This window comes from Podarcis bocagei, assembly GCF_964188305.1.
Source record: "Podarcis bocagei genome assembly, chromosome: 14".
Classification (NCBI taxonomy): Eukaryota; Metazoa; Chordata; class Lepidosauria; order Squamata; family Lacertidae; genus Podarcis; species Podarcis bocagei.
Genome location: NC_138139.1, coordinates 38,920,576 through 38,934,280, shown reverse-complemented (window position 1 = coordinate 38,934,280; position 13,705 = coordinate 38,920,576). Strand labels below are relative to the sequence as shown.

Genomic DNA, 13,705 nt, shown 5'->3' with positions numbered 1-13,705 from the left:
TTTTTATGCTCTGTTTTAAACCTCGCAAGAACACCAAAATGTTATTTGTGCATATGAGCCAAAATTTGCGATTGGACAACAAGAACTGAGAGAAAACAAAATGCATCAATCACAAATTTTGGCTCATATGCACAAATTTTTAAGCAGTTCCCCCTAATATAATTCATATAATGTTATTTTTTATTAATAGACACATTCTTATGTACACTTTCCCTTAAAATACGCATTTTGTGCACGCTGCTTGGTTGTGCATCGTGAAATTCAGAAAAGTGTACCTTTAGAAGAATATCTCCGTTTCAGTTCACATATTAATTCTAGAAGGTTGTTTCTCATTAAAATGCAAACAGAATCGAATTTCTCCCTCATCCCTCTTTCACCAGCCACATTCAGCAATCTGCACCAACAAATTTAAGGAACTCTTTTGTCTAGGATCACCCTAGTTTCTTATGCCTCTCATTCCTTGCCACTGTACCTTTTTTCCTGCCCTCCTCTGGAGGGATGCGTGGGGAGCATAGGGGCAACGCCACAAAGGACCTAGGAGACTTTTAGACTCTCCTATCCTTCTGGCAATCAGCATTCACCAGGGATGGGTGGGGTGGGAGAGGGGAAAGCCTCCACCATCCCCCACAAATAAATGTAGCCATCAATTCCACCCAAGGTTTATTTCCCAGGTTAGCACAATACAAGGGGTCTCTGGGTGCCCCTGGAACCTAGCAGAACAAAACGCACTAAGACGTTAAGGGGCCATTTGTAACCAAATCCCACCACACCAGATACTGCTGGGATTAGGTCAGAAATATTTTCCCAGAATACCCTCTCCGCCAAAAGAAAAAAGGGGAAAAATCCCTCCTACAGATGTTCAGCGTCCACACCACAGATGTTGTTCCTCTTACAAGACAAGCTTCCCTAGTCGTTTGTGCACTGCAATAGAAAAAGTTATATTCCCCCTCTCAAATCTCTCTCTCTCTCTCACTCACTCACTAACTCTCTCTCTCACACACACACACGCACACATAGCAGTGGGTAAATTCAACCACTTTCTGAAATTAAGAGTAAGCAGAGAAGGCAAGGGAGGGTTACAAATTAGGAACTTCGCTGAAAGGTGCATAAGCCGTTCCCCCATCCTTAGCATGTGATTTTCTTTTCCTTCCTCTATCCTCGTTCCTGCCTGCAGTTTTCTGCACAGCTCTTTAGCCCCTGCCTCCTCCCACGTCAACATATATCCTACAGAAGCATGTACAATGTTAAGGGACCATTTGTAACCAAACACCACCACACCATATCAAGTTGAGGGTCAACCCACCTAACGCCCAAATTGTGCTTTTGTACTGATATAAACTGGACTGGGCCATCTTCAACCATGCCAACAAACGCAAGGCACTTCTAAACTGTCCCTGTCCCATTGAAGGGAGGATACCCAAAATTTAGGTTTGTTCAACCCAAGTGGGTTAAACGATTCTGCTGCTCTGCAACAGATCCCCTTGAAAAAGGGAAAAGAACCAGACTCTTTGTGACTTGGAAAGTGAATGGGAAATGCACTGAAAAGTGTGGGATCAATGAATGAATGAACAAATGAATGACTAACAGAAAGATGTATATACCCACAGGCAAATCAAGACAACTACAGGGCACATGCTCATTCTTGTCTAACTGCCCCACAAACAAATCAGAACAAATGCTCAATAAAAGCAGGATACAATGTAACCTCCACGTGCAAGCAGATTAGGAGAAATGCTCAATAAATAGGGTGTCTGGAGGAACCCCACACTGGCAAATTCAGGTTGCACAGCTGAAGTTGTTTTGACGCTCTTGCTCAGCCCACCCACTTCCACTCAAAAACTGAATTGTTGCCATAAAGAAAGCACATCCAATACCCTTTTAAAATGTGGCTCTTCTTTTGGCGGGGTTATTGCTTTTATTCTTATTTTATATACTGTGATCTTTTTATGTCAGCCACCCTGAGACCTCCAGGTATATGGCGGTATATAAACTCAACCAACCAACCAACCAACCAACCAACCAACCAACCAATGGGAAAGTGCACTGGGAAGTGTGGGATAACATTTGCTTGATACAACATAGGTCTCATCTGCACTAAACATTTAAAGCAGTATCATGCCACCTTAAACAGTCAGGGCTTTCCCTAGAGAATAGTGGACGATGTAGTTTGCTAAAGGTGCTGAGAGTTGTTAGGAGAGCTACAAATCCGAGAGTTCCCTGTGAAGAGGGATTGATTGTTAAACCACTGGGAACTGCACTGGAGGCTGCTTCATTGGGCAAATGGGGCCCCACCCCACCAACCCCTCTGCTCTCAGTTTGCCCCTGCCTGCCTGCCTTACAATTCATCCGAGGGTTGACACCACCTGTCAGTTTCCTCCTCCTCAATCTCAGGCTGCATTCACACAGCAGTTTATTCCATTCCCCCGACATTTCCCTAACTGTTAATTTCAACGTTATATGTGAGCTTCCACACAATGTAAAAGCCACTTCTAGAAAACTAACGAAATACGTTTGGCACTCATTTCTGTGTTATTTGATTCCATTAAAAATCTGTTTGCCGTCCCCTAAGCTGGAAAATCGAGCATGTAAAATGGTTGTAAATCAAAGATTATCGTGACAGTCCATGAAGTTGTTTGAAAAATTGGGTAAGAATTGCGTAGTGCCAACCCGGGAGGAGTAGGTCTGAGATGGATGCACTGATGTGTCGTGGAAAAGGAGTGGTACTCTGTTGAACTCTTCTGCTTTCACATTGCATCTTCCATTAGTCAATTTGTGTGAAACGTCTGGCACACAACATACTATATGCCCATTCTTTCACACAACTTCTTAGATTGTCACTGTAATCTCCCATTTACAGCACTGTTAACCCAGCAGTGACTGGTGCCCATTGGAACCAGTAAGATGGAATGCAGGGAGCTCAACAGCCCCATGTTGTTCGTTCGAGTCTCACGTTGGGCAAAAGATTCCTGCATTGCAGGCGGTTGGACTAGATGACCCTCGTGGTCACTTCAAACCCTATGAATCCAAGAATAGAATTCTGCCACCCCCACCCCCCATTAACAAATAGAGCCAGAAGCAGTGACAGGCAGATTCAGCTAATTCTAGCTTCATTCCCATCCTCTGCTGAGGAGCAACACTGAGACTGGGGGTGAGAAAGCTGACAGGCCATGACACCCCTTGGATGGATTGTAAGTAAGGCAGGGGAAGTGGGGGTCAGCTGAAAGCAGATTGGGGTTGGCAGGGCAGCACCCCCATTTGCTGAAATGGCCCAACCTCCACTGGCAGGAGATTCAGGGTCCTGTGCAAGAGGACCGAGGCTCATGATAGTTCACAAAATTATGTATAGAGAAAGCAGATAGGAAACCATTTTTCTCCCTCTCTCATAAAACCACAGACATCCAATGAAGCTGAATGTTGGGGGATTCAGCACAGATAAAAGAAAGTACTGTACCGTATTTTTCCGTGTATAAGATGCCCCCATGTATAAGATGCCCTCTACTTTTGAGGACCCCAAATTTAGGAAATGGGCATATGCACTATCTGTGTATAAGACACCCCCATATTTTTAACCTTATTTCAAAGTAAAAAAAACCCTAGTCTTATACACGGAAAAGTATGGTACTTCTTTACACTGTGAAACTTGCTCCCAGAGGAGGTGGTGATGGCCACCAGCTTGGATGGCTTTAAAAGAGGATTGAACAAATTCACAGAGAAGGTGCTCAAGGACTACTAGCCATCATGGCTGTGCTCTGTGTCTGCATTCAGAGGCTGCAATGCTTCCGATTGCCAGTTGCTGGAAACTCCCCCAAGAGGAGAGTACACTTGGGTTCATGTCCTGCTTGTGGGTTTCTCACAGGCATCTGGTTGGCCACATTGAGAACAGGATGCTGGACGAGAGGGGCCATTCGGAGATACAGCAGGCTCTTCTTCTGTTCTTAACCATCACATCATCATCATTTATTTATTTATACCCCGCCCATCTGGCTGGGTTTCCCCAGCCACTCTGGCCGGCTTCCAACAGATCATTAAAATACAATAATCTATTAAACATTAAAAGCTTCCCTAAACAGGGCTGCCTTCAGATGCCTTCTAAAACTCTGGTAGTTGTTTTCCTCTTTGACATCTGGTGGGAGGGCGTTCCACAGGGCGGGTGCCACTACCGAGAAGGCCCTCTGCCTGGTTCCCTGTAACTTGGCTTCTCACAGTGAGGGAACCGCCAGAAGGCCCTCGGAGCTGGACCTCAGTGTCCGGGCAGAACGATGGGGGTGGAGACGCTCCTTCAGGTATACAGGACCAAGAACATGGGGAGAGCCCGGGGGGGGGGGGTCCCAGAGCACAGGTCTTTGTATCTGGCACCTTGCTTCCTACAGTAGCCTAAGCTCACAAGCAGGGCAAAAAACCAACCCCATCCCTCTCACAATGTTTCTCCCCAGCAGCTGGTATTCACTGGCATAATGCCCCTGAAACTGGAGGGTGGCTATTAGGATGTGCACATTTCCGCCCCCTCCCCCACCGCTCTATTTTTGCTCTGAGAGTTGGCTCTGCCCCTGTGCTCCAAGCTTATGATTTCTAATTTAACCAGGAGCATTTCTAAAATTAATTCTGGGATTGGAGAATGTAGGGTGTGCTGTACACTTGTATCTGGATTCCTGCAATGCACCCAGTGCTTTCCTTGCATTTGATGCAAGAAACAGCAGTTAGTGCAGAATGCTGCAGCACGATTGCTGACAGGAGCAAGACCCTGTTAGCATATAGCACCTCTGCTCAGAGATCTGCACTGGCTGCCAATTTGTTCCTGGGCCAAATTCAAGGTGTTGCTATTAGTATATAAGGCCCTCAACAGTTTGGGACCAGTTTACTTGAAGTAGTGCCTTACCCCATATTGACCCACTCAAGCACTTTGATCTGCAGAATTGGCACTTTTACAAGTGCCACATAATGTCTGCACCACACTTGCAAGGCATCAGTCCTTTAGTGGGGCAGCACCTACTCTCCAGAAACCCTTTGCCTATTGATATTATGCAGGCCCCTTCATTGTATTTCTTTCAACGCCTGCTGAAAACACGTTTTTGTTTAAGCAAGCCTGTGAAGATATGTGGCTTTCTTATGCATGTTCATTTTTAAATTGCTGATTTAATCTTGATACCTTGTATGCCTACGCGTTTTTAATGTTTGATTTTATCAGTGGAGGTTTCTGCTGATTAAGCGGTACATACATTGTGTTAAGTGAGTCAATAAGTCTCACCTACCCCACTGCTCTCTGTGTTACTGTGATGGACACCAAACTGAATGGCTTTGAAAGAGGATAAGGCAAATTCATGGAGCACAAGGCTATCGACAGCTACTAGTCATGATGGTTATGCTCTACGTCCATTGACAGAAGCAGCAATGCCTCTGAATACCAGTTGCTGGAATTATCACAAGTGGGCAGAATGCTGTTGTGCACATGCCCAGCTTCCTGGCTTCCCATAAGGCAGCTGGTCGGCCACTGTGAGAACAGCATATTGGGCTAGAGAAGCCATAGTGTAATATGACAGGGCTCTTCTTATGTATGTGCACATTGGGCATGTCCCTGAAACCATAAAAAGGTAAAGGTACCCCTGCCCGTAGGGGCCAGTCTTGTCAGACTCTAGGGTTGTGCGCTCATCTCACTCTAGAGGCCGGGAGCCAGCGCTGTCCGCAGACACTTCCGGGTCACGTGGCCAGCGTGACGAAGCTGCTCCGGCGAACCGGCACCAGAGCAGCACACGGAAACGCCGTTTACCTTCCCGCTGTAAAGCGGTACCTATTTATCTACTTGCACTTAAGTGCTTAAGTGCTTTCGAACTGCTAGGTGGGCAGGAGCTGGGACCGAAAGACGGGAGCTCACCCCGCCGCGGGGATTCGAACCACTGACCATACGATCGGCAAGTCCTAGGCACTGAGGTTTTACCCACCCGCGTCCCTCCCTGAAACCATACAAATAAATAAATAATTTTTGATACGGTTGTATAGTTAATTGCACCTAGATTCTTGTTGTACAATGTTTGAACAATATGTGCATGCGCTCCTGCCCATGAATAAAATACCACGAGAAAGAATCTTGATACAACCAGTCGTACAGTCACATCAGGATGGTTCTTGTGTCATATGTTCTTCAGCAGGGCCAGACCAAGACATTTAGGCACCTGAGGTGAACCATGAAATGGAACCCCCACCTCCGCACCAGAGAAGAAGGGGTGAGTGAAGCTCCAAAGCAGTAACTAAGGGGCAATAATGATCTACATCTGAATCTGATGCCCAAGTGGTTCCTGCCGCCTGAGGTGGCTGCCTTGCCTCATGGGTGGCCCGGCCCTGTTTTTCGGTACATGCAGACTATATATGCAAGCCTACCTAGAAGCACGTTTTGCAATTAAGTGGCATATAAATCAATCAATGATGTGCATTAGTAAAACATGTACAATGGCATCAAGGGCCAGTTTCTTCCCCCTTCAGTGCTTTATCGGTGCATGCACACACATTGCTAATACAGAACTTGGGGGGGGGGGGAGAAGCAGATGAATGGAAAGAATTGAAAGCCACACCAAAATGTTCACACATTGCAAACGAATGCACTGCAAAATTTGAAAATAAAACATGGAATTATGGTGAATTTCTAATGTGGCTGGTTTCCACTTCGGAAACAAAAAAAGCTTATTAGGCCACAGGGAAACTCAGATGGGAAGCATTTTAGAAACACCCATGATCTGTTGAGCCATCATGGCTAATAGCTATTGGATTTCTCCTGTGTGCACTTCCTGGGGAGTAAGTCCTATTGAGCAATGGGGCCTATGTCTGCGTAGCTTGCACTGCACAAGAGCTGCATACAAGGCTGGTAATAGTCATATGCTGGGAGATGCATGAGGTTACTCAATGTACAGTAGAACTTTTCCCCAGGCTAACAAATTCCTTCCAAGGATGCAAGTCATCATTCCAACACATGGGCTCTTCTGTTTAGTTTAGGCACTTTAACAGTTCATCAGTGAAGACTGGTCCATTAGGACCTTGTGGAGCACTGCCCTACCGCCCCCCATCTGCCCCCAGCCCCCTCCTGCCTGCCTTCCTGTTTGCAACCAGTCCAGGGTGTGGCACTGGCTGTCAGCTTCCTCCAGCTGCTTAGCCTCAGTGTTGCCATTATAGAACTCAGTAAGGGCGCGGGTGGCACTGTGGGTTAAACCACAGAGCCTAGGACTTGCCAATCAGAAGGTCGGCAGTTTGAATCCCCACGACGGGGTGAGCTCCCATTGCTCGGTCCCTGCTCCTGCCAACCTAGCAGTTCGAAAGCATGTCAAAGTGAAAGTAGATAAGTAGGTACTGCTCTGGCGGGAAGGTAAACGGCATTTCTGTGCACTGCTCTGGTTCGCTGGAAGCGGCTTAGTCATGCTGGCCACACGACCCGGAAGCTATACATCGGCTTCCTCGGCCAATAAAGCGAGATGAGCGCCGCAACCCCAGAGTCGGTCACGACTGGACCTAATGGTCAGGTGTCCCTTTACCTTTACCTATAAGGAGAAGAATTGGGGCAAAACTAGCATTAGTTGGCTCTGCCTGTCATTGGCTCTGTCACTACATACTGTTGGCCTCCTGGCCTCCTGGCATAAGTGATAACCCTGTAGCCCAACAGGTGGTGAGCTCCCATCTGCCCCAGCTAGCACGGGCAATGGTTAGGGATGATGGGATCTGCAGATCAGCAACATCGGGATAGCCATTGCTTCTCCTTCCACTGTTCTGCTGCAAGAGGGAAAATGCAAACTGAAGAATCCATTTGCCGAATGAGATGGACATGAAGCACATGCTTCCTCAGAAGTCAGTCTCCCTGTGGAGCTTACTCTCAGTGTTTACAGGGTTGCAGCCCAACTGACTCCAATGGAAAGCACAACAGGGAGGGGGAAAGAGTGCCAGAGATCTGCCAGAACATCACGCTTGTTTTTCCAAAGTGGTGGGACAACGACGACCCATGGCTCCTCAAGTCCCATCAGGTGGAGCCAGAATGGCCGCTGGTCAGGGATGATGGAAGTTGTGGTCTGACAACATCTGCAGGGCTCCGTGTTGACTAACTCTATTCTAAATCATGCCTCATCATTTTCTATCAACTTTTCACAGATACTATGACATTTAAATGATGATAAATTGAGGGTCTGGGACGCGGGTGGTGCTGTGGTCTAAACCACTGAGCCTCTTGGGCTTGCAGATCAGAAGGTCGGCAGTTCGAATCCCCATGACGAGGTGACCTCCTGTTACTCAGTCCCACCTCCTGCCAACCTAGCAGTTTGAAAGCATGCAAAAAATAAATAAATGTGCAAGCAGCTCTGGCAGGAAGGTAAATTGTATTTCCGTGCGCTGCTCTGGTTCCAATGTTCTGTTGCACCAGAATCGGCTTAGTCATGCTGGCCACATGACCCAGAAAAACTGTCTGTGGACAAACGCCGGCTCCCTCGGTCTGTAAAGCGAGATGAGCACCGCAACCCCAGAGTCGTCTGCGACTGGACTTAACTGTCAGGGGTTCTTTACCTTTTTTAAAAAATTGAGGGTCTAACACTTATCGATGCCTAAATATACCACACAGCTTGTTTAGCATTAATAGATTTCTTTGCATTTCATACCAGCTGGGATCTCTGTCTGATACACAGGGTTTATATAAGACACAACCCGCTGGGACATTTTCTCAGAGATCTGTAGAACATAGTAGAAGTATTTTTTCAAAGACAGAGTTTATTGCTAAAAATGTTTTGATCAGTCATGGTTGATATGTACACTGATATGTTGCAAAAGGAATATTCAAGTAAACATTTTCAATATTTTCTGGCATAATCTCCAGCTCCCCCCCCCAAACACCTCCTATACACAAACATTAAAAAATAAATAAACTGTACACAAGAAATTTCTTTTTAACGTCTCTACATTACTATATGTATTCCAAAACAAAACAATCCATCACTCTTTCATAACTTCATACATTTTTTTAAAAAAAATCTCCTTAATCAATATACATATTTTTTTAAAAAAAAAAACCTAGACAACTTTGAATATTAGTCTGAAGATCAGTGACAAGTTCAGAAGATAACAAACAAACAAAAATATACAGGAAACGGAAATTAAACACCTTCCCAAGGGGTTTGTGGGGGAAAGACGGGTATCATAAACCATCTTTCTGGGGGAAATATCTCCCTTCCCTTATGCTGAAGGAAAGTGTTCCATTTTGAAAGGGTTGGGCTCAACATGTGGTCCTGCATCATCACCATTTTATTATTAATAATAATAATTATTATAATATTAACAATAACAACAACAATAATTATAATTATAATAAAAATAACCAGAAAAACACAGCGGATCTTTCCCCCCTTTTAAATTCTCTATATTTACAAAGGATGGTAATTTTCCTCTTGTTAGAATGCTATATATATATATGTATAAAAATAAACATCTTATTGTAGTGCTTAGCTTTTCTTGGGCCTGCACTGCAGTTCCTTTCAGGTTTTGCTTTCCCCATTTCAAATAAAATAAAATAATTAAAAAAAGAAATACAGTGCAAGGGGTTGCTGGGACAGGGTGGGGTTAGGACTGAGAAATGAATAAGCAAGGTCTCGTGTGTCAAAAGTTTCTATGTCCCCTTATCTCGGGAGCACAAGGTCCACCAGGAGACAAGCGAGTTCTTCATTCAATCGTTAAAAAAAACAAAAAAACCTAATCAAAGTTGCAAGATTACTGACACCTGTCATATCCATCAACAATCTGATTGGAGGTTCTCAGGATGCCAAGGCCTCTTGGACAAGTCCCCCGTGTGAGATTTCCAGAACAGTGTCTACTCCACCCCATCTCAAGGGACTGGGGTTGTTCTGAAAGGCAGTTCTGCTAGAGCTGATCCACATATCCACATGCAACACGCACATATATATATATATATACACACACAGGAGCAATGAGGTCTCTTAGATCCAGCAGGACACCCCAAAGCTGAGGCTAGCAGGAGCATTTGCATTCTGAAATCACAGGGTACTGGACCTGGATCCAGGTGCAATATTTCTGCCTCGACCACCCTTGGCAGTACCATCTCAGGAAGGTCTTGGTGACTGACTTGACAGGCTTACAGGACATGCCCTCAGGGAAGGAGCAGGACTTCTCCGCAAAGCAGTTCCCTTCCTTGATGTAGCGAGGCCAGAACCTCAGTCCCAGATCCTTCCAGGTGTACAGCACCGGGCAATAGGTGTACGCCCAAAGCCACTGCAGAAACTTCCGGCGGGCTTTCTTGCCCATCTTGAGCCTGGCCCCATAGGGAGTCTCGCCCAAGTCCAGCTTCTTCAGCTCGTTGGGCAGCGGGCCAAGGCCTTTGAACCGGTGCAGGGCATCCGAAGCAGACAGGTTGTTGGCCTGGGCTGGAGCCGCCACGGACATGAAACTGGGGTCAAAGTTGCTGCCCAGCTTCTTCCTCAAAGTCCGCTCATCCAGGTCTTGCTCCTTGGGGTCATACTCCGGGTCGGGATGCTCGATGATGTCCTTGACAGGCAGGCTGTCGCTGGGGGAGGGCCGGAGCCGCAGGTAGGGCTGGCAGGAGCCCGGCTGGAGTAGCAGTGCTAAGCAAGAGCAGAGCAGGAGAGCTTGGGGGGCCGTCATGCTCTCCTCAGCCCAGCCCAGCCCAGCCCCAGGGCGCAATGTAAGACCACCAGCAGCCCCAGACAGCACCCACGCACTACCGCGGACTTGCTTCTTCCTTGCCTGCCCTCTTTCGCCGATTGTTAATACTCCACGGCCCCACTTGCCAAGTCCAGGGGGTTCATAAATAGGCTGAGACAAAGTCCAGCAAGGCCTCTGGCTTTAAATAGATCGCCAAGGGGTTAGATGACAGACGCATGTAAGGTCCCCCTTGGCACTCCCTCCCTGCTACTAATCAAGCATGGTGAGCGGGAAGAGGTGGGGGGGGAGAGAAAATGGGGTGGCAAGGAAAGGAGAATTGGGGTGGGCGGGAAGCGGCCGCCCCCTCCTTGCGAAGCAGCCTCCCCAAAGGGCAACCCAATTCTTTCTGGCTCTTGGCCGTTCCAACCCCCCTCCTTCTCCTTCTCCTTCTCTCCTCTCTCTCTCTCTCCAAAAAATTCACAGCGGACCGACCTCCATCCCCATGGTGACAGCTGGACTTAGACCCACGACAACATGTCTAGACGGTATGACAGGGTTTGGCGTGAGACTGGAGCCCAGGAATAAAACCCTCTTTTATAGATGGGGAACTGTGGAAAAGGGGTGGGGGGAGAGCAGGCGTAGCAAAGGGGTGGGAGGTGGAGGGGGCTGGAGGAGAGGGTTTTTACAAAAAGAGGGAGAGTCACAAGAAGACGGGGCCAATTTTTTGGCGGGGTGGGGGGCTCCCCACTTTTCCCTGTTCTCCCCCGCCCCTTCGAAGTGCAGTCAATTTCTTCTTGTTGCGGGTTATTGTTATTATTATCTCCTCAAACAGCCGCAGATCCCCAAGGAAACTGCCAAACGGCCCCAGGAGAACTTTTCTTCATTTTCGACGTCTTTTCTTCGAGAAGGTGCAGCGTGTCCGAGCGCAGTGGGGGGAGCGGGGATCTTGCTCGCCCGCGGAGGACAGAGAGCAGAAACTTTCCGCGCTCCCTTAGTAGGAGCCAGCTGCCCCCGAACCTATCTCCGAGGTCATCCTCCGCGCCACTCCAAAGCGCAGGCACCCAATAAAATCCCAAAAGCCGCGGGTGGGGGCGAAGCACGAGCCACTGCCCCAAAGGACGAAACTCAAAAAGCCTCCGAGGAGATCGCCCCCCGATGCAACTCCGAGGGGCGGCGAGTCCGGGAGCCGAGAGAGCGCGAGGATCGGAAAGAGTTGCCTCGCTCGCCTTGGCGGGGGTTGGGGTTTGTTTTTCAAGCCAGCCAATTGGCAAAAGTCAAACGCGTCGCCCCGCCGTCGCCAGGCTGATCTCTTTCTCCAGGAGCTTCAGGAACCTGGGAGTCGGGGGGGGGGCTGCGGGGGGCGGAGAAGCCGCCTGGCTGGGTGCGCGCGGGGGGCTCGCCTCCTTCTCGCCGCCGCCTCGCAACGTGCTCTTCTGCGGGAAGAAGGGCGCGAGCGAGCGAGGTTTCGCTGCAGCAGCCTCGGCTCGCCCCGTCTCCAAGGCTCGGCTTGGGAGGAATGCCTCGATCCTCCTCCTGCTGCTGCTGCTGCTGCTGCTGAATCTGGTGCGGCGACGGCGGCGGCGGCGGCGCCTGGCTGCCTCCTCGTGGGGCGCCGGAAAGGCGGCGAGGTCCTTCCTTCGCTCCCTGCCCTGCCGGGGTGGCTGGCTCGCTTCTCCGGCGGAGCGCCTGGTCGCCGTGCGCCTCTCGTGCGCTCCTGCCCGCGCTCTTCCTCGCCCAAGCGCCTCGCTCGCTCGCTCCTGCGCCCAATGGCTCCGCTGCCCAGCCAGCGCGCGACTGCTGCGCTCGCCTCGCTCAATCCCAAATTAAATATCCCCCCTCGGATGGAGCCAAGTGTCAACGGGAACGGCCCACCTCTGTCACTTTCACCACGTTGCCTGATTGACAGCTCCCGCTCGCTCCCTCCCCTCCGCTCCGCCGGCCCTAAATTGAAGCGCGCGCGGGACCCGCCGCTGGGTCCTAAAGACGCACCATGTTCACCGTCGTCCTGCACTGGGGGCTCCCTGACTCCTTCTCTCCTGCAGGCTTGCAAGCGAGCACACAGGGGCAAGGAAGGTTGCGTGTGCGGGGAGAGAGCGGGGGGGGGGGGAAATTGGTTTCCACGCGAAAAGTATTACTAATGAAGAAGAAGAAGAAGATGGTGATGATGATGATTAACATAGGAAGCTGAGCTGCCTTATACAGAGTCAAATCATTGGCCCATTTGGCTCAGGATTGTCGACACTGGCTGGCAGCGGCTCTCCAGGGTTCCGGGCAGGAGTCTCCCCCAGCCAGACGTGCAGATTCTGGGGGTTAAGCTAGGTGCCCTTTCCCTTCTTAGTATTTATATCACTCCAGTGTTGTTGAGGCACCGATTTCGGATTCTATAAGCGACTGTAGGGTCGCGTTGTTATTGTGGCTCGAGCGCTGGTGGACAACCCCCGTGGGCAGACCCCAGTGTGTGTACAGACGAAGACAGACAGCACACAAGCACACGCAGAGGTATGGGGGGGCCCGTGAAATGCAAGATGCACAGCCTGTGACACGTCTGCTCTGCGTAAAGTTCAAGCGTTTTATTTTGCTTTAAAGAGACTAAGCCGGCTACCCCCTGGAATTCACAAAAAGCACTTGTCTCGCATTTGATGTCCCAGCCAACCTTTGAGATAATAATGGACCGGATTCCGGTGGAGCACTCCAACTGTCAGGATGGAGGGGCGGCGCGGGCGGGGTAGGGGGAAGAGTGTAGGAGAAGCGAATTTTTGTTCTTTGCACGCGTCTGCCTTGTATCTTTGCTTTTCCTTTCTCTACAACCCTCTCAATGTATCCTCCTCCGGTTCTTCTCCGCTTCTTCCCAATAGAGAAGGGAGGAGGCTGGGTGTTTTATTTTCTCTCTACTCTCCAATCCTAGACTAGGAAGGAGAGGGTGGAGACTATTTGTGGCTGAATTCAAGGCACTCTGCACATGCCCTGTCTCCATATAACATCACATGCCCCCAAAGCTGAGCCCTGGCACACTTCCTGGCACTGATATTACCATCACAGAGGGAGGAGGGATTTACTTAGAAAGATTGATAAA

The 13,705-nt window shown here is 49.0% G+C and overlaps 1 protein-coding gene across 1 annotated transcript; it reads right to left on the bottom strand.

Annotated features, from left to right (window-relative positions):
• Positions 1-9,024: 9,024 nt before the first annotated feature.
• On the bottom strand, positions 9,025-12,434 carry LOC308573654 (noggin-2-like). Its single transcript, XM_081170801.1, has one exon. The coding sequence runs from the start codon at positions 10,630-10,632 to the stop codon at positions 9,982-9,984; it is 651 nt and encodes a 216-aa protein (XP_081026927.1). The 5' UTR covers positions 10,633-12,434; the 3' UTR covers positions 9,025-9,981.
• Between the last annotated feature and the right edge of the window lie 1,271 nt (positions 12,435-13,705).